The sequence below is a fragment of the Nematolebias whitei genome, chromosome 8 (genome assembly GCF_014905685.2).
Source record: "Nematolebias whitei isolate Nwh7 chromosome 8, NemWhi1, whole genome shotgun sequence".
In the NCBI taxonomy this organism is placed as follows: domain Eukaryota; kingdom Metazoa; phylum Chordata; class Actinopteri; order Cyprinodontiformes; family Rivulidae; genus Nematolebias; species Nematolebias whitei.
In genome coordinates this window covers 13115318-13136344 of record NC_056505.1, presented here as the reverse complement: position 1 = coordinate 13136344, position 21027 = coordinate 13115318, and the positions used below count along the sequence as shown (strand labels likewise).

The window sequence follows — 21027 nt, the reverse complement described above, 5'->3', positions numbered from 1 at the left end:
AATTGTGTGTTGGTGAAATAAACATGGGTTCCCTTTTTCAGGCTGGTTGCCGATTGTTTGAATGGGTATCTTGCAAGGCTGTGGGAAGCAGGGGTGCAGGGGAGCTGCAGGAACCTCGGCTCAGTATCAAACATGTTTCCAAAGACACATGCAATTTAAAAACAAATTTGATTAGTGTCACATATGCTTACATTTTAATTATATTTTGATAATGTAGAGTTTTGTGATTCTGGCTTCTAAACCACCACTGTTACTGAACATGTGTGTGCAAAATTACACAACCACTTAAGCCACTTCCTTAGATAGATAACTTTACTAATTGGCTTTTATATATGTGAAAGTTTTTGTACAGTGCCCTCAGATAACATCTGTTGTGACCTGGCTCCATATAAATAAAATGAATTGAATTAGAACCACATGAAGTCACTGTTTTAATAGATATTATCCATCCCAAAATTACAGCGTTCAGACAAGACACCGTGCTCTACCTTCGTATATTAGAAGTTGTGATCATGTTCACGTGGTGGTTTAGGATCACACTGAGTCACAGATATTCACACACACCCCACAATGGAAACATGCTCACAAGGTTCTGGTTTTTGCTTCCTAAAACCCTTAACACTGATTAATGAATCAATGTTTTGCGTCAAATTCACGTTGATGCTCAACAACCTGCAAATGAAAAACGTGTTTATGTAGGCGTGTACGGTTTAAGCTATCATGTTATTACTAAATGTACTTGTCTTGCACCGTTAAGGAATCCAAACTAATTTTAGACCAAATCCAGAGTAATAATAGTGGACGACACTGATTTACCCCACAGTAACACATTGGTATTAAATACAGTATGTATCCCCTTGTATTACAGTGAGTTTTGGCAGTCAGTCAATAACCAATGACGCACATTATTTCCTTATATTTTTTAATCCAATTTGTTCCAGAGACGTACTCAGCATTTGCTTTTAGAGCGATTGGCCAAAATGTTAATTAAAAAGATTTAATACAGAGAGCTGATTCCACAATGCTTTAAAAGAGTGAAATTACTAGTTTGTTTGTAGCCCCCATCATCAGTGACTGTTCAGCCCCAAACCTCTTCCATAGTTACTGTAAAGCAAACAGTCTTCAGTCTGAATGAATGTGCAGCTCCTAATGGGATTATCCCACATGCCTCAGTGCTCCCATTTCCACCGACATCCTTCTTACTGGGTCGCTTTTGATCTTTTCCCTACGTGGAATTAATCTCAAACCAACTCAGCCGTAATGATTCAATTAACCAGCGGATGTTTTTTTTCGCTCCATGTGTTGCAATTTTCAGTCTTCGTTAGAGAATAAAATGCACTTTGCTTCCTATCAAAAGGAACAAATTTCTGATTGTTTCCAGTAGCTGGCATTCTTCAATACTCTGTGATGTATTTGTGTTGGTTCAGGATTAGGAGATGGAAATAAGTTTGTTTTTCAAGTGAAAACTGTCACAAGTACTTGTGCACATCAAGTGGCTCTGTACAGACTGAAGGCAAAGGTAGAATTACACATGACATAAAGAAGGGAAACGCATGTTTCTTCAATGCTTTGACCTCTTCCCTCTGCAACAATTCTTTCACTCCAATGAGTTTGACGCCACAGTTTATGGTCATAATGGAATGAAGTCTAAATGTCAAACATGGTGGCAGAAAGGTAATGGTTTCAGTTTACTTTGTAACTTCAAGATTCAAGTAAGTTACTGTCATTAAGTCAACCATAAACTTCTTTGGATACCAACGTTTTGTATCTGTCAGTGAACTTTGATCCAAATTGGATCATTCAACAAGACAATGATTCCTGAAACAACAGGAAATAACCCAAAACAGAGCTCTGAACAATAATCCAGTATTACCTGGCCCTGTATGAAAATATATAAATATTACTAGATCAAAGAGAAAAAGCTAGAGTAAGTTTAATTAAAAAAAAAAAAATCTCAAATCTTGAGGAACTGTTGTGTTGGTTTATCTGAAATGTCCACGTTTGCTTGAAGCGAAAAAAAAGTCGTATTTGGTGGCTCAAGACTTTTAGTTTATCTAAACAAGAAAGTTACTGAGTCCTTCTGAGTTTACACACATATTCCCCACTTTTACACTTTACACACTGATGTAGTTTCATTGTAACAAACAATTATAAAATCAATTTGTGTTTTTTGTTTTTTGTTCTTAAAATGAATGAGTCGCATTCCCTGACTGATCAGTAAATTTATTTAATTTCAGTCACTGCATATTTAGCCACTTTAAATTAAGAATTATTGATCTGCAGATCTGGAATATGTGAGCAAATGTCAGAGAAGTTGTAAACCTGAAAACTGACCAGTGGTTCTTAAAACATTGCTGCGCTGAGTTATTTAAAAAGCTGTGATAATGTTAAGTTTACACAAATTTGCCTGATGCGCACAAGGGAATTTTTCTTTCAGATTGTATGGATACTTTTCAATGATCTGTTCAGGTCACTCGTTAATAATTTAGTCATTTATAATATTGAGAAATTACACAAACTTAAACTTGATTGTGAAAATAATCCATAATAAAATTATGTGACGTGGAAGTTGTCACACATTTAAATGTCTCCACTACCGCCCTCTGCTGTCAGCAGGTTTTAACTACATCAAACATCCTGCAAGGTTCAAGGTGTCTTCTTAATCAAATTTATTGTGAAATAGTGTTAACTTTGTTTAAATAAAACTAAAAATATTTCTGAAGAAAATTCAGTGAAGTAGTTGAATTTGAGCAAAAGTTGAGTTTTCATCTTTTTGTTCTTTGACTTCATGTTTTCTTCTTCAGCTGTTAATTTGATACATACATCTGTGGAAAAAAAACATTTAAAAATACATTATAAAAACATAAAAACACAACCATAAAAGTTCAGGTTACCACCAGTTCTTTACAGATAAACAATGCAAAAAGCAAATATTTCCACTTCTTGTACTGTTTTGGATTATAAGTTTGGCAGCACAAATAGAAAAATAAAAATATTAGGCCTATTCATAAATAAATAAATACTACACAGACAGGAAAAAAGAAATGTGATTTCAGAATTCATCAGATAAAACCTTGGTTGTATTAATGCTCTGTTAATACATAATCATAATTCAATCCTTTTTGAGCTTTTAGTGAAGGTATCTAATAACAGTAATAAATATACGGCAATAATCTGCTGTCAGGAGGAGCATACACTCAGAAATACTCCCAGAATTCAAGAGTCACTCTCAAACACTTAAAACCTTCATTGCTCTGCTGTCATATCTCTTTTGATAAAATATAATCCCTAATTCTTCTCTTTTAAACCTGTAACTGAGACAGAGATACAATTTGTTTCCCATATTTATTGGACCTGCTGGCTCAGTTTTGCCATCAATAATGAGCTTGGTCTTTTACTCCTGGATTAAACTCACAGTGAAGAAGGCTGAATGCCAGATTAACCACCGGAGAGCCTGCAGTAAATGTGACTTCACAGTTTTTTTTATTCCCTATTCCCTCCATGTCAGAGGTTCTTTATTTAATTATTTTTCTTCAAATCGATAGATCATTAAAAAAATTATGTTCATCACAAACTTATTAACCTGCTTTATTTGTACAGAACTGTTCAAAGTATTTGTTTTGAGCATGTAAATATTCACATATCCTCATATTTTCAGCACTTTGCGCCCAGAGTTTGTAAATGATGAAACAAGTACCAACAACTTAGTTCCCTATTAGAGTTTTATTTGTTTTGAACAGTACAAGTAAAGACTTAAATGTGCTTGTAGGTTAGTACAGCTCGTGTAAATATCTTGTAGGGCCAACAGTTAGACATCCAGCCACTGCAGCAGCTCTTCTACTTCAAGGTTCCCTGCAGAGGAGACGCTCACTTCCTGAATGCAGGGATTGGGGAGGGAACCTTAATGTCCTGCCCCCTCTCGAGCCTCTTCTCACATTCAATGAGGTAGTTCACTCCATCAATCACTAACTGGACCAGCTCGACCTGTGAAATAATCAAACGATATCCACACAGAAGTTTAACTTTGTCTCTGAGGCTCACGAATGTGCACAGCTGGACTGATAATTGAAACGAAGATGAAATCTCTCTCAGGCCGAAGAGTTGAAACAAGTGATGACATCTGGTGTTGGAGCAAAGAGGAACACACATTCTTTACGCTCCTCTAATTTATTGTACATGACAGGTCTCAAAAGTGTTTGGTTCTAAAAATGGGGTTTATTTTGTTCACGTGCACGTTTTCCTTCATTGTGGTTATGATCTATAGTGAAAAGAGCCTGCAGAAAACCTGTGGCTTTTGAAAGCAATTAAACTTCCCAAAACCGTCTTTGAGTGAACATCTTTTGTTTTATCAACGTGAAAAGAAAAAATATATATTTTCATGATGCATGATAATCCTCAAGTATTTGATAGGGTATATTTGATTGCAAATGCACGTCATGTCCTATAAATATATAGAGACTCTTCCTGGCAGGAGATAATGTCTTACACCAGCCTTTCAGACAAGGCGTCCTTCAAAAAGTTACTCAGATGACACATGTCCTACGCTGGCCCATGATCTGAGGTTGTTCACGACAGACTGGGCTCAAGAGACACTAGCCCTTTAACCTGAAGTGACACTTCTCTGCCAGGATTACAGATTTAGACTCAGCAGGGGGTGACAGACATTCCCAGTACACCTGTCTTGGTGCATACATGGGATCAGACTTTTTTTTCTTCCTGCACTTCAACCTGGATGGAAAAGATTTTTAATTCTCACAAATGTACCTCAGATTTGCCCAGACGATCAAGATTGGAGATGTCAACAGTGTCCCCTGTAGTGGCAGTATCAACTCCCCCTGTGCCTCTCTTCTGTAGTCTCAGGTTCTCCAGGATCTTTTTGAAGCGGGGGTCCTAAGTCACAAAGACGGCACGTCTTAAGTGAAGAATTTTTTATAGCACATTTCACCATCTTCACAAAGTGCTTCACTAAACTGCCAGATAAATCAAGATAAAACCAAGAGAGAATAAAATCAGACAAAAACACAGTTAAAACAAATAAAACCAGCACGGTAAACTGGTCTGAGACTCAACCAGGATTAAAAGCCAATGAAAACATCTCAAATTAATTTTGGACGTGAAAACAATAACAGGCAAAAAATTTTGCACGTGTTTTATGTGTGTGACTGTAGTCCTACTTTGTTGAGGAAGGGCAGGCGGATGTGCACACCAGCTCTGAGCCCCGTGCCGAGGTTAGAAGGGCAGGTGAGGACATAACCCAGCCGCTCATTCCACATGAACTCCCACCCTCTCTCCTGAATTAGATGCTCCACCTGCAGGTTATAGTCAATTCTGTTTATTTTCACTCTTTAGTCCTTAAAAATATGGAAAATATATATATACTTTTCAAATAAGGTAGGGGAGTTTTCTGTAAAAAGGTGAGGAAACATGCAAACCTGCTTGAGACCTCTGCAGAACCGCTCAAACACTCTCTTCATGTTTCCTCCTTTCTCCATGGAAATGATCCTCGTGTGGTCCTCCTCGTTGACCCAGATCAGGAAGTTCCTGTCGTTGTTGTGCCTAAAGGCGAATATGAAGGCCAAATTAAACTTCCTGTTTGGTTTTACTAAAAAAATGAACCAAAGTTTTAAATTTAAGTTGTAAATAAGACAGTTTTGAGGCAAACAGAACTGAATATGATTGAATGCAATTGAATATAAATCGGAGCGGTTTGCTTTTCTGTAAAGTGCCCTGAGATAACTGAGAGCTGAGGCTGTAAACAAAAGATTAATCCAACTCAAATAAATTGTCAAGTCTTGAAAGTGAAGCTCAAGATGTGAAGAGAAAAGTACGTGGGTTGGGAAGAACTGTACATTTTTACATTATTATTATTAACAATTTAAATGCATAGAAAAACTCAGCAAATTTGGTGTTTGAATCTGTTTATTAGCAAAAAACAATCTAAGCAGCCTTTTCTACATCATTTGGACTTACTGTATGTAATTTTACAAATAAAAAACCTGTGTAATCTAATTAGACTGTGTATTTCTAGTCATTTGTGTCTTTATTGTGGTGCTAATGTTAGAAAATATTCTGAAATTATATTAGAACCTTATGAATGGCATCTAGAAAACAACTAATTTAATTTAGAAAAACGCTGCAGTGGTCACTAATTAGTTTCTCCTATTTATGCACATCTCTAACTCATTCATCTAGTTTAATTATTTCCTCTTCACAAACTAAACACCAGTGAAAAAGGGCAAACTATGGAGAGTTAGTTTTGCTCATGATGCACAGCTTTTACAAGTTTACCAAGCTGTAAACGTTTATTTCTTCTTCTTACCAGATTCCACGAGCATCAGGCCAGTCTCTGGCCATCCCAGCTGCTGTGAGCAGAGGTGACACTGGTTTATCAAACAGGAAGTGCTCCTATCAGCCAGTTAAAAAAAGAGGCTTTGTTAGAAACAGACCGGAACTGTGATCCAAAGAAGAACAAACCCAACTCTGTTTGAGTGTTTACATGTGTGTGCACTGACTTCAATAAGATGCTGCTGCTCCCTCTCAGTCATCTCCCCCAAGCTGTAGTATCGACCAGCCAGGTCTCCCTTCAGGCCTGACAGAGCTGTCACAACTACATGCTCCACCTCACGGCGCTCGGACCGCGTGCACGCCGGAGGCAGACTCAGTCCACGGATGCTGCGACCGGTACGCACACGAGATGACAACACATAGCGCTCATCAAAAGTTCCAGAGGAGATCTGAGAAGGAGAACGCATTAGGCTCTGCTGCGTGGGGGAATGGATGCAGAGTGAACGTGTGAACGTGCACAGAGGTCGTATTTAGTTGACACCTTAGAAGCATCCAGGTCAGTGGGGTGCTTCATTGTGCGAGGATCATATCCGTTGTGTCTGTCCTTGATAACAGGGTCAAAGAGCTCAGCAAACACCTGAAAATAATTTTTAAAAAGCATTTAAAATTGTGCTTTTTGCTAGTTTTGTAAACAAAGGCAAAAAAAAAAAAAAGAATTTAAACTTGAGATATTAATTTCAACCTCGTAGCTTTCCTCGTCTCCAGCCACCATGCCAACAGTTTTGATGAAGGGGTGTCCAGGGTTGTCCACTCCGGTTTGGATGCACTGGTCCAGGGTCCAGTTGTTGGGTGTTGCCTTGTCCCTCAGACGTGAGTAAATGGTAGGACTCAGGGCGGATGCCATGCAGTTGTTGTGCTTCCTCAGGTCGGGGTAATCAGCACTGGAGAAATTCAGCAAGAAAACAAAACTGTGTTTGGATTTTTACAGTTTATTATGGGTTATAATAATTTTCAAAACAGGATGTTTAGTCTCAGAAAAAAGACATGCAAACTAAAGAAGTAATTGAAAACATTATACATATATCTATATATATATATATATAGATATAGATATATATATATATATATATATATAATTCATTTGCAAAGGTTTTCATTTAAACCAATAAACATTCAGATGAGCTCAATGTGATGCTGCAATTTACAAAAGAGATGTTCTGCAGCAGATGCAGACTTTTTTTTTTTTTTTTGGCTGAAATATGGCAATAACAAAAACACCTGGTTGTGTCACAAAAACACACATCTGTATCTGCAGGAGTGTACCTGGATGGGTAAAACCTCCTCATCCTGTCAGCAGCAGCAGAGCTGTCACTGAGCAGATAAGCGGATGCCAGAGTGCCGGCTCCCATGGCCATAATCACTGCCTTGTTACGGCTGGAAATCATGCGGGTGAAAGATGTCGCCATGCTTATGTTGGGCAATGTAGTCGTTACCTGGTGAGCAGTAAAAAGGTCAAAGGTTACCATTCACAAATGTGTAATTTATTTAAAAAAAAAAAAAATACAATACTAGTCAATGACGATGTGCCAAGCCTGATTAAACTAAAAAATTATATTCATACTGACTATTGCAATATTTCATCAAATGTCAAGCTTAGTGGCTATGGTATACTTTTTATCAAATGTTGGTTTAACTTAGACTGAGCTTTAAAGGTCAAAGGTCACATTCAGAGGAATTTGGAAATTTCATAAAACAGCACAAGAAACAAAGTAGCAATTTACATCTGCAGTGATTTTGGTTTCTGTCCAGCTTTATTCACAATTCATGATCTGAACTTAAAAATCTCCTCAGAATATTAATATAAATTAAGGGAAATACTGTAATTAATAGAATCTCATTTGAGATTTCATTCATTACTAGAGCTAAAACAGTTACAATGTGAAGACAAAGTGTAATAATAAGCTTTAAGACATTTGTTCCTTGCAGGTTCATATTGACACAAATGCACTACCGTTTTTTTCAGACTATAAGGTGCACTTAAAATCCATTAATTTTCTCAAAAATCGACAGGGAGCCTTATAATCCGGTGCGCCTTATGTATTAATTCTGGTTGTGCTTACTGACCTCGAACTAATTTTATGTGGTTATTGTGAATGAGTTGAATAAAGTGTGACTTATCTGACTGTTTTGTTTCGCTTAATGCGCCTTATAGTACAAAGAATACAGTAATTGTCTTAAGTTCTCAGATGCTTAAGTAACAGATACACCTGCAGTCTGCACGCTGAGATTAATGTGGAAGCAGACTGAAGTCGCCTGATTGGTGGCTCTGATTTGCTGATCAGATCATTTGTGACTGAACGCTTCCTTTTATTTGACCATTAAAGAAACTGTCAGGTAATGTCAGAAATTATAAATAATTCAGACAAATGTACTGTTTAGAACCTATATTTACTCCAAAAATATTTACTCATATTGCCAAGTCTTTCTTGTAAATGCCTCCTCGTGGCTCAATGGGACTAACCCGTTTAAATTAAGGTTGAATGAAAAAATTATTCTAATATCAAAAATAGTATTTTAAAAAGTATTTAAAAAATAGTCAAACTAATAACACAGTATTGCAGTTTATTTCCCAAAATAACCATTTTTACAAAAAGCTAAATCCTAATTTGTCAGATGAACTATTTTATTTTTTATATCTCTTTTGACCTCAAATGCAGAATTAGTATTTAGAAAAAAATAGGTCAGAAGTGCTACTTCTGGACTGTGCAGGATCCTTTTTGACCTCTGGTCAGCTGAGCTAATGCAAGACAAGCTGCAAGAAAAGAAGACGAGTCAGCAGGCAGGTGGTAAGGTGGAGTTAGATACTGAATCAGATTTAGGGGAAAGGTTACTATGCATAAAGAAATATAAATTTAAGAGGTGTTCGGTGAAAAACAATAAAAAGAGAATGGAATGTGGCAAGAAATCTCTAAATCTCTTAATAAAAAATTTAAGGTCTGAAGTGAAGACTTGCAAACAAGAAGATGTCAGAATCAGGTGTATAAAGAGTCATGTGAAGGTCAACGTAAGGAGATAAAGAGGGAAAGGACCCTTTAAAGAGATTGTAAAAAGGGGGATTAGTTGGTATTTCCACCCCAGGTGTAAAGATTACACAAGGAGGAAAAGGGATGGAATTAGATACTTATATACTCTTTGAAATTTTGGACAAACTTGGAGAAATTCCTCTCGAGGGAAAGCTGAACAGCAATTAGCTCAACAGGCTTTAACACAGTTGACTACTAGATTATCAAATACATTTTCATTTAAACAGCTGCAGTCATCAAAACAGACTTTCAGACAGCTGAATGGCAAAAAAAGCACTGATTTTTTTAAATTTGCTTCTAATATAGGATTCAGAAATTACACTTCTCCATGGGAAGTTTGTAGGACAGCAGGCAGGAAGCACAGATGAGGAAAAAGAGACGGAAAAACTCAAGATGAGAAATTCAGGTGGCGACTTCATCACTTACCTCAGGACAGATAAAGACAAGAGACAGCAGAGGACCAGTGAGTTCCTGCAGCTGAGTGAGCACAGAATGATGATCGGGGGGGGGGGATCAGGCAGAGACTGGATCAGGATTAGCCTCTCGCAGGCCTACAGACAGAAAATCCTCTTTATCGCTCATGAAGTCTGCTTTCTTCTCCTTCTTCTCTTTACCTTTAAACCTGAAAACCTTTCCTGGTTTTACAATTCCAAACCTGAAAAACGACCTTGTGGGACAATATGGAAAATGCAAACTGATTGACATTATTTTGTTTATTTTTATGACAAATGTTTGATTTGAACTTTTCAGACAGATTGAGTTGTATCTGTGTGAAGCCGTTCTTGCATCTCAGGACTGCAAGACAGAAACAAACATTAAATTAGGACAAGTAAAAGTCAGGAATGATGTCTATGTTTAATCAAGTAATGTTAACAAGTGGTTGTAATCAGCATTTAATTAAAAAAAAAAAACATCTGAGATAGGTTGAGTTTTTAAGAAAAAAAATGATAAGGAAAAAAATCTTAAAGTTAAAAATCTAAATCATTGAATTGTTTATAGATGTGCCCCAAAAGACTTCAAGGAATTTGAAGAATTATCTGTGCATTGAGGGCTAAACGCCTAAAAACAACCATGATCTCTTCATTTTTAAATAGCCCATCAGTATTTTAAGATGCCTTTAAACACTTGCCAAGCATTTCCTCTGTCTTCATCATAACCTCAGTCTTCTCTCCTCATGAACATGTTTCCAACAAACGTAAATCTCATTTCTTCAGACGGCAGCCAGATTCAATATCTTCTGATAGTTTATTTGGCTCAATCTGTAAAGAAAAATCCAGTTAAGAGGATTATTCAATGCATCATTCCTGTCTAATATTTATAGATTATTCTTATGTTTATCTTCCAGGAGCGTCTTCTGTGACAATAGTTCTGCTAACTCCTCTGCTGCTTTATTTTACTGTATTTTAAAAATGACTCCATCTTCAGTAACACATCTGAAGCAGCTGTGTTTAAAGAGGTGGAGATGTGCAGTTGTTTATACATTTACATCAATCAGGGTTTTTTAGGGCAAGAATGAATATGAAAGTAGGTTGGAGCAATTAAAGGGAGTCCTGTATGTAGGTGACATGTTCTTCCATTTCTTAATTTTTTAAAGCAGCTTTAATTTTTCCACAGTCCAAATTAATACTTGTTGTTTTTCTCCTGATTCTAAATGGATCAAAACCATGAAAGTGTGAGACAATCTTTGCATTTTGTCAGATAGAATTGAGACTCCACTTCACTCTAAAGGTAAATAAAGATCAAAACCCGCACACAATATAAACAGTAAGAAACCAGTATGGATACATTTTATACCAAATCAGTCTGGTGCACCAGTTCATTCAGCACCATATGGTAGAAGAATCCCTACAGTATGACAGAATAACTGCCAGCACATTTGAAGGCCTTGAGCTGATGCTCAGTCTGAACTTTTTAAGATTTTAGTGAGCGTTTGTCACTTTATGATCTGAATAAATCATTCTTACTCTGTCCAAACAGTTCCTGAATTTAACAGATTCAAAGTTAGAGGCCAGGCTGACATGGTTTGGACACGTCCAGAGGAGGGACAGTGGGTTGGACATGTCCAGAGGAGGGACAGTTGGTTGGACATGTCCAGAGGAGGGACAGTGGTTTGGACATATCCAGAGGAGGGACAGTGGTTTGGACATATCCAGAGGAGGGATTATAAGGTGCATTAAGCAAACTAAAACATTTTGACAACTTTTTGAGCCACATAAAATCAGTTCCAGGTCAGTAAGTACAACCAGAATTAATACATAAGGCGCACCTGATTATAAGGCTCGCTGTTGATTTTTGAGAAAATTAAAGGATTTTAAGCGCACCTTATAGTACAAAAAATACAGTAGTTATTGTGGACCTCTAAACAGCAAATTACTTCACAGACACTGAAAATGCAGTTATTTGTCCTTTCAAGGCAACATTGCTAAGGTAAATCTTTTTAACAGCAGTGTAGCCCGAAGCATAATTTAAATCTCTTTAATTTCTATATTTGGTGGTTTCTGTCATTTTTTTTGTAAACTTTAGTTATTAACTTTTATTTAACCAGACAAATCCCATTATCACAGATCTCTTTTGCAACCTGGACCAACTTTATTTTGCGTCCACTGGGATGGATCTGCAGAACTGAAAAACAGTACCACTTTGGTAGCCTCATAAACTATTACTAAATAATGAGTTATTAATTAAGCTTTAAATGCCTGAGAAATTACTAATTAGCAGTTACATTAAATTATATAAAAAGTCAATCCTTATGTGTTTCTTGCCAAACAGTAAACCAGCATTTACTTTTCATTCATCAGTGTGCTTCATAATTTAGATGATCAATTATCAATTTATCAGTAAGTTACCTGTGTAAGCACCATTTGGTTTAAAGATATAAAGTTTGTTTTGACATAAAATGACTTCAAATAAACTGATCAACTAGTAATAAATCTTATCTGAATGAAATATGTCACAAAATGTTTGTGCTTCAGTGAGCAGCGTTTCAAAAACTCTGATTAATGTTTATATGGTGTTTGAAAACTTGTGAATACCGTATACATAAAGCATGAATCAACTCTTTATAAAGCTGTTCTTATTTAATGATGATTTCGTTTACTTGTTTACGTTCGTAAATCTCTTTCGCAAACATGTTTGTTCTTATTGGCATTTAACGCAGTGCGAGTCGATTTAGTCTGTTATTTTTCTTCAGAAATGTTTTAATTTTGTTTTATTGCTTTTATTTCTTCCATTGTGTTATTTTATTCTTGTCATCATGCAGGACTTTGGTTACAACTTGTCATTTTTAAATGTTCCTTTTTAACAACTTGACTGGGCTTTTTTTGTGTTATTTTTATTTATCTCAATCCACACACGCAACATGTGACGGTCAAACCTCACGTGTTTTATGGCACCAGATAGAAATCATGTTTAATCAATAGAATGATTGCTCACTTATTTTAGATGGAAACCAGAACTATAAGGCATGATGTATTTATTTCCTCTGCACCCACACTGAAAATCTTGTAAACAGATAAACACAAAACAAACACACAAGTAATTTTACAGTACAAACATAGCAATCTGTAGGCTCAAATGTGTTGGTAAAACAGACAGAATTACAGACACAGTGCATAAACGACAGGTTTGTCTGAAAGGAAACTGTCAATCATCTTTTACTTTTTACGTTGAAAGCTTCAACACATCACCGCGGTAAAACAAGCTGCTTAGTGTAGATGACTGAACTTTGAAACTTTGTGTGACACAAGGTGCACTATACAACTGTACCAGATTTCATAACAAAATGTGGTTTTATACCTTTTTTTTTTTTTCTGAGCAGCCACAGAGATAATCAGAATAAGCAGAGAATGGAGGTCCAGTCAAGTCAGACATGCACAACATGCAGCTGTTGTGTACATGCAACATTATTTATTATGTCCTCAACATGGACAAACAAGATCTGGTCGTTCAAATGCTACATTTTTTACTATACGTTGAAAGATGTTTTGTGAAAATCTTAAAAATTAAAAACTTGTTTTGTACAAGAGCACGAGGTGCAAAACCAGAATTCAACATAAATGCCAAAAAGACTAAATAAATAAATTAAACCAATGAAACAACAGTAAAAATAATATTCATTACAAATTTTCTTCATCGATCATGTTGGTGTGGATCTACTATCTACATAAATAACATAAATACAGAGTCAAAGGTTATAAATAAATAGGAGGTGAAACAACGATCGTACTGTAAGTCAAGCGAAGCTACATCTGAGAGAGTGCAGGAACTGTCCCGGTCTAAATGTGGTCTGGTCCGAGATCCTGCGAGGACTCTGGTGACACACATGAGTCCAGCAGGCAGTTTACAGAAGCCAAAACAATCAAACTGCACAGAAATGCTGCAAAAGCTTGGATTTAGCAGGAGGGTGTTATGTTAAAACAGCAGAGGGCGATACTCGCTCATGTTTTGTGCATTCACTTTGTTTACACCAACATGCTACAGTAACATTCAGTACACAAGTTTTATTTTCTTTAAAAAATAAAATAGCTTTTTTTTTAATTCGTTTTTCTTGTAATCTAGCAACTATATAAAGCTTTACTCTGTCAATCTGACAACGGTGGGGAAACAGACCTACACTAGTGGAAGGCACTGGAAACGTTTTAATTTGATGTCATTCATGTTGACAATTATTACAAAAATAACTACATGTGCAACAAGTCTGTTACTAAAGGTTTATTAAAGACAAATATAGAATGCATTGTTTCATCAGGGTAAAATCTGAAGCTCTTTATCAGTTCATATCAATTTGTGAGTTTAAAGTTTGCGTCTGTGAACATTTTGTCACACGTTGAGAATGCATAGTGGCTAAAAGGGTCGCCCTGGTTAGGGTGATGCATGACGAGTCTAGGGTCAAGGGTCAGGTTAAGGACCATTCAGACAGTAAGCTGAAATCATGCAAGCTGAATGAAGCTAAATAAAGGTTTTTTTTTGGGGGGGTGGGGGGGTGCTTCCTCCATAACACGGCGTGGAAATGCACAAGCAAGAGAACACAGACAGAGACACAAGCTCAGACATCTCTCACTTCCTGTGTATGCTACATCTCTGACATCTGTACCGCGTCACATCCACTGACTCCAAGCTCTCTTCCTTCCCTGCCCTCTCTCAAGCTGTCTGATGAAGAGTGCAACGTGCACCACACTCTTTACTGAGGAATGATGAGCACAAACAGCGACATGTAGTTTCCTCAAAACCTTTGGGCTCAGCATCCAGCACATTCATATCCTGTTCCTGGTCCTCTTTAAAAGACAATCACTCATGTCGATTCTCTTCCACTTCTTTTCAGTGCCCTGCAGAAGAATCCCTTCTTGTTTTCATGTTGCTCCCAACAAGTTGCTCTTGACTGATAAGATTGCACGGGCGTGTCACCCTCTGAGGTTTGGCAGGCTCTCACAGGCCACGAACAGATTCAGGCCGGCAGCCGGGGCTCAATCTTCAGCGAGAGATCATAGAGCGTGTCCTCATCCATGGTCAGACTTCTATCCAGAAGGTATTGAGTCACCTACACCAAAAATATATGATAGGAACAAGATACCATCAACCAAGGCTTACAGAGACGATACTGGTTGGGCAAAGTGATTAATTAATTAGATGTTGGCTGTGTTGTGATTGGTCAACTGGTGGCTCAGAGTCTTGAACTGTTTTTATGATTCAGCATTTTTCAGTCAGGTCATCTGGACAGTTTCTTTTTTTTTGTGCTGAAACGTTTCACCTTCGATCCGGAAGGCTTCATCAGTCAAGGAAACACACAACAAAACTGATTCTTCCTCCAACAGCTTACTCCAAAGTGGAACAAACCAGTTCTGCTTGTGATAAGATGGTCTCTTTGGTACACCCCCTCCTCCATTGCCGGCCATTGACCATCTTATCACAAGCAGAACTGGTTTGTTCCACTTTGGAGTAAGCTGTTGGGGGAAGAATCAGTTTTGTTGTGTGTTTCCTTGACTGATGAAGCCTTCCGGATCAAAGGCGAAAAGTTTCAGCACAAAAAAGAAACTGTCCAGATGACCGGACTGAAAAATGTTGGATTGTATACATGGATTATTGAGCATGGACTTTGTTGCTTTTATGATTATTTTTAAATGACTTTTATATCAAAAAGAGCTGCTGATTAAAATATATATATACCGTAGTTTAAAAAAATGTTACATATAGTACATTGCAAACATTTCAAACCACACTTCATTAAAAAAAAAAAGGTGGAAAGAGTACTGAAAATTTGTACTCAAGTACAAGTACTGTTACAATGCTTAAATTGAACAGTTAAAAATTAACAATTGCGGCTTATCTGAATCTGACTCCCCCGGTTGGCCTCGAAAACAGGCCGACATATCAATTTCTCCAGGGAAATGTGGAAACTAAGGAAAAGCTTCACCTATTGCAACCCCCCCCCCCCTTTCTGTGTGGGTTTATCATTATCAGAACTGTGCCTGCTGACCATCATCTGATCTTATCAGGACAATGGACTATCTGGAAGTGCTTCATGGACCGCCTTGTCGTTAAATGGATATATAGCATGTTCATAAATGTGCTGCTGGCAGAGTTTTTTGATGTTTTCAATCGTGTCCTGATATGACAAGGTGTGAAGAGATCATTTTTGTAATGCCACTATCCTCTCCTCATGGCTTTGTCTTTTTTTCTATTTAAAAATTGTATTCTGAAAAGGATAAGAGGCCGCGCTCTCAAGGAGCAGCAGCTACGTGCACGCCACCCTTCTTTCGGACGACTGTGCGGACATATTCTCGCTGTATCTCGGTACAGTGATAATAAAGCTTATTCTGAATTACAAGTCAAAGTACTGGTGTTATAAAAATACTTAAGTAAAAGTACAAAGTACTCTTCTCAAAAACTACTCAATTAATTACATTTTAACCAATTGATGTTTTATTGTGTTGCCAATAGAAGGTATTTCATTGGATTTACTGTATATAATAGCTACATTCAAAGCACATTTCTCAGACGCTCAGAAGCTCCGTCTTATTTTAGTACCAGTTAAACCGCTGGCAGTGACAATATCTAAGATCTTTGCATACTTAGCCAAACTAATAACCCACACATACAAACACTAAAAAAGCAATATCATACTGTAAAAGCTGTAAAACCTCATATACTGCAATATGTTTTTTGAGATTAGATGCTGAAGTCTTGTAAGCTGCTATCACAGTAGAGATCAAACAGAGTTTGCATCTGGACACTGTCTCCTTTTCACCCTCTTTACATGAACAATTCCTCCAGGTACGACCACGGGCACTCATCCTCAGCCTTTACCTCGTCCTTTTCTCTGTTGACAGTGTTGTCCTCTGTCTCTATTTTGACTTTTTCTCCAAATCTTCAGTCCATAAATGACTCTATACTCTACAGAGTTGTCCTTTGCTTACATCATAAGTAATTGGCTCATTCACGATCTGAGAGTCGCTACAAAGATGCAGATGAACAGTTTGAATATTAAGTCAAATTGCGTCCGTACTCAGTAGCGACTTATGATTTTAAAAGTAGCAAAGTAGATTACATGGTCTAAATTGTACTTAAGTATGAGTAAAATTATACTTGAAAGAAATACTCGTAAAAGTACAAATACCCAAAAAACTACTTAATTACAGTAATATATATATATTATATATATATATATATATATATATATATATGTATACATATATATATATATTTGTGGGTTTTTTCCCCCTTTGGACATTGGCTGCTTTTTTGTTCATTTTTAGTCCAGTTTATTTAGCTGTGGCAACATAATGTTCAGTATTTGAGTGGGACTGTAAAACAACTGACTCAAACACAATTGTAAAGAAAAAAATATCAGTTTTGCCAAAATTTAGAATCAAATTAGTCCAAATAATTAAAAAAATACCGGTCTACAACCATTTTTAACTTGATATTGTTACCTATGTAATTAATAACTTTTTTTATTGTTTCGAATTCATGTCTCTGTTTACAAAAGCAGTGTGAAATAAGTTTTTAAAACTGTATTATAAACCCAGTAATGTTTAAATCTGCTTTCAAGGGAAATAAAAGTGTTGCAGTTGAAAATAATAAAAGTACCTTGGCTTGGTGCTCTATCCTGTAAGGTGTTTGCTGGAACTGCCGGATCTCTCGGATGATGTGGGAAATCTAAAGGAGGTGCAAGATTACAGCACAAACCTGATGTGTGTGTAATCAACTTTAAATTTATTTATCTTCCTACCATTCTCATTTTGGAGAAGTTAACGAGGCCCTCCTCTGTAAAATTTGGAGTTCCTTCTTCTATAAAGGCCAAATCTGTTAGATACATTCCCAGGTATGGCACACATGGAGGGTTGCAGCTGAAATAACAAAAAGGGGTCAGAAAATAACACGTTTGAACTGTTTCAGTATCAGAAAAAGAAAAAAAAAAAGCTTTTTGTTCGTAATTCAAACAATTCTCACTTTTTCAGTGTCTCCCTCAGGTTTTTAAATCTTCCTTCAGAGGACACAGTCTTCTGCAGTTTGTCCATCAGAGCTTTAGTCTGAACAAAGACCACACATACACCAGTTTGAAAGAGTTATTGTAAACAACACTGACCTGAACGTATACTGACCTCTGACTCATTGACTTTTGTCAGAATGAATAAAATCCAATGAAAATGTCAATTTTGCTCTGGTCTCTGCAGAATGGCTTGATTTACAGACAGCTGACTGGATGATTATTACTTTAATCAGTTTACTGTTTATTAGAACAAAGAGCATAAAGAGGTAAACATTTTCCTGCTCTTTTATTTTTATAATGACAATGCTAAAGAAATTATTTATTGTACTGGTATGTACTTGTACACAGTGGTCAGTAAAATAGCTTTGTTGTGTGAATGCTAAGTCCACAGTCATGCTTTTGTTTTCAAGTTTATAGTTTTCCTGCATTTTTTATTTATTTTATTTTGCAATTAAACTACTTCTGCAGACTTTGAACTCCTCCATGTATCAAAATGTTTGGTATAATTGGAAATAGTGTACTAGAACCTTTAGTATTTGTAACTTTTACAGTATTTTTTATTTTTTATTATTTAGCTTTATTTACAAAAATTTTAATCCATAAAAACATATTGAGAGCTCTGTAATTCATCAGAAACATTGTTCTCTCATATTTACTTTAGCATACTTGCTCTGTTATTGTCTTCTTGCTGCTTTTAAATACAGTTTTAATTTAAGCTTTTAGCTCACATCTGACCAATGTTAGCATTGACCTATAGTTTGCATATTTTAGCTTTTAGCTACAGTATTCAAATTTTACCATTTATGCTATTGCTTGCATTTTGTATTATGTTTTTCTGTTGTTTTGAGGTACTGAAATTTTTCGCTTTTGACTGTATTTTGCCTTTTTTTAGTTCCCACTAACAGCTGTGCTAATTTTAGCTTTTATCTTCAGTTTTGCTAATTCTATTTTAAGCAAATGTTTTGCTGATTTTAGATCTGTTCTGCTTTCTTTAACTTTTTAATTCAATTCTAACTTTTTGAACAAGTTCCAACTATTATTCACCTCTCAGCATTCACTGCATTTTAGAGAAAATACTAATTTCTCTCATTAATTATGGATTTTATTTGCATAAAGGACAGGTGGATAAGGATTCTACCTGTTTGCAGACTTTAGCCCAGGTCTTCTTCAGACGGTAGATGGCACTGCGGTTGAGAGCAGATGTTATCTCCAGCACTCCGTTGTAGTTGTTCAGACAGCGACAGATGTCTGCCACTGCTACCCACTTCTCAATGGAGTTGGCTCTCGACCCAACATCAGTATGGCTCATAATCTGGGAAGCCACCAGGTTACTCATCTTCAAACAGAAAGAATCATGTATTAGTAAAAACATCTGCAACTTTTACAGAGAAAACAAAAAAAAGGCTGTGAGACATGAGGAGACTTTACATCATTGAAGTGTTGACTTGTTTTCATGATGTAGGGAGTCCTTTCAGTTTTGTCCACCTTCATCCAGCCCTGGCCCAGGAACTCCCTGAGGGAGAAAACAAAAACACATGATCTGTCCAGATTTGACCAAACACATTTAAGTATAGTACAAAAGTCTCAAAAATCCAAATTAAATCTAAATCACACAAAAATCCAATCCCTGGGACGAGTTAAAATGGTTGGATCTGTTGGATATGACTTGTATGTGTTACTAAAATACAAACACTTAAATTTATGCAAGATGCTAGTTCTTCCAGTTTAACTTATTTAGAAACCAGTAACATATAATGTTACACATAATGTTTTAGTTGGCTTCTAGTTTCCTTAATTGAGCTCAAGAAGACTAAGACGCACAAATATATAAAATCTGATGATCAGAATTTATGTGCATTACATTAGTTTCACTTCAAGTATAGATGAATAAGTTATCATAGAGAGAAAACATATACATTTGAAACTAAAATAAAAAATACACATTTTAATTCCTCTAATTTTATTAACCAATTATATGCATTAGAAAATGTTTTGTTACTTAGCAAACGTAGCATGTAAACTTGTGTTTGGCAGAACAATTGTAGAGTGATTGATGTCTCTGTAAAAGTGTCAGAAAAATCTATTGGATTTACAAATTTGACGTTTTCTCTTTTGTTTAGCCAAAAACATGCAGAACATTCATGATGGTGGTTTCGGTCGCCTTGATGAAAGCATGTAAAAAAGAAAGCGTTCTGAGAGGACTGACTCATAGGGGATGCTCCTGAAGACGATGTGATCGAGCAGAGTGATCTGCTCAGCCAACTCCATCGCCGACAGAGACTCAAAACACTCTGCCTTTGGACAGTCCGCCTAAATAACACACACAGAAACATACTCAGAAATAATCAGAAACAACAAGGAGGTATAAATATCTAACAGACAGAGGCTGTGATGAGCTGATGACAGCCGACTGTCCCCTGGAGACGGACGCTCATCAGAAGGTGTCTTGTCCTCCAGTGCCTGCTGGACAATGAGCACTGACCCAGACTTTACATCTTACAAAAATACTGCATGTCTGTATTTTGGGTATTAAAACAGCAGGATTGAATACAATGATTTTTTTTCCATAATTCAGAGAAGTGTTCTGCAGTCAGATTATATTCAAGCTGAAGAAACAGATTTGCTGTAAAAATACAGTTTGAATGTTGAGCGCTGAATGGCTTTGCTGAAGGAGCTGAAACAGAAATGGTGAAGATAAAGGAAAAGAACTAGCTAAAAGCTGAGAGGTGCAACCCCCCCTGCCACACACACACACACACACACACACACACACACACACACACACACACACACACACACACACACACACACATATACACAAATGCCTGCTAAAAACAGAAAAGCACTAGCTAAAAATATAAAGTACCAAAAGTCTAGCTAAAAGCAAACTTAACAAAATGGTAGAAAATAAAAGTGGGAAAGGAATAGCTAAATCAAGTTACTAGCTAAAAGTTGCAAAAGGTTAATTAACTGCTATAGGTAATAGTAGCTAAAAGCTAAAGTGACAACAGGCTAGCTTAAAGCTAAATGTTGCAGAACTGTAGCTAAAACCAAACAAAATAAGCAAAAAATAAGATTGTAAAAGTGGCAGAATAATAGCTAAAAACTAAAAGTAGCATAAGACAAAAATAGAGAAAATATGCTGAAGGAGATTTAAAAAAAAAACCCTGT

The 21027-nt window shown here is 36.5% G+C and overlaps 2 protein-coding genes across 2 annotated transcripts in view; both read right to left on the bottom strand.

The window, feature by feature from the left end:
• Positions 1–3722: 3722 nt before the first annotated feature.
• Positions 3723–9856, bottom strand: LOC119413261 (creatine kinase U-type, mitochondrial). The gene is made up of 10 exons (XM_037680297.1): positions 9795–9856; positions 7609–7778; positions 7028–7226; positions 6827–6922; positions 6513–6734; positions 6320–6405; positions 5433–5556; positions 5175–5309; positions 4765–4890; positions 3723–3984 (listed from the first exon to the last, which is right to left on the bottom strand). Exons 2-10 carry the CDS (start codon positions 7749–7751, stop codon positions 3868–3870), a joined length of 1248 nt encoding a protein of 415 aa, XP_037536225.1. The 5' UTR covers positions 7752–7778; positions 9795–9856; the 3' UTR covers positions 3723–3867.
• Positions 9857–14363: 4507 nt separating this feature from the next.
• Positions 14364–21027, bottom strand: part of rasgrf2b (Ras protein-specific guanine nucleotide-releasing factor 2b) — a 55302-nt gene continuing 48638 nt past the window's right edge. Inside the window, exons 22-28 of the mRNA XM_037680295.1 lie at positions 20063–20166; positions 19285–19369; positions 18995–19192; positions 17817–17896; positions 17596–17713; positions 17454–17522; positions 14364–14904 (exon numbers count right to left, since the gene is read on the bottom strand). Coding sequence (XP_037536223.1) covers positions 14812–14904; positions 17454–17522; positions 17596–17713; positions 17817–17896; positions 18995–19192; positions 19285–19369; positions 20063–20166 — 747 coding nt within the window. The 3' untranslated portion in view covers positions 14364–14811. The remainder of the gene's footprint in view (positions 14905–17453; positions 17523–17595; positions 17714–17816; positions 17897–18994; positions 19193–19284; positions 19370–20062; positions 20167–21027) is intronic.

Excerpts from the sequence above, each read along its gene's own strand:
- LOC119413261 (XM_037680297.1), bottom strand. The coding sequence starts at position 7,751 with ATGGCGACATCTTTCACCCGCATGATTTCCAGCCGTAACAAGGCAGTG. Across the intron at positions 6,406-6,512 it reads AGCAGCAGCATCTTATTGAA|GAGCACTTCCTGTTTGATAA; the intron begins GTCAGTGCACAC and ends ACTGGCTGATAG. Across the intron at positions 4,891-5,174 it reads GCCTGCCCTTCCTCAACAAA|GACCCCCGCTTCAAAAAGAT; the intron begins GTAGGACTACAG and ends TTTGTGACTTAG.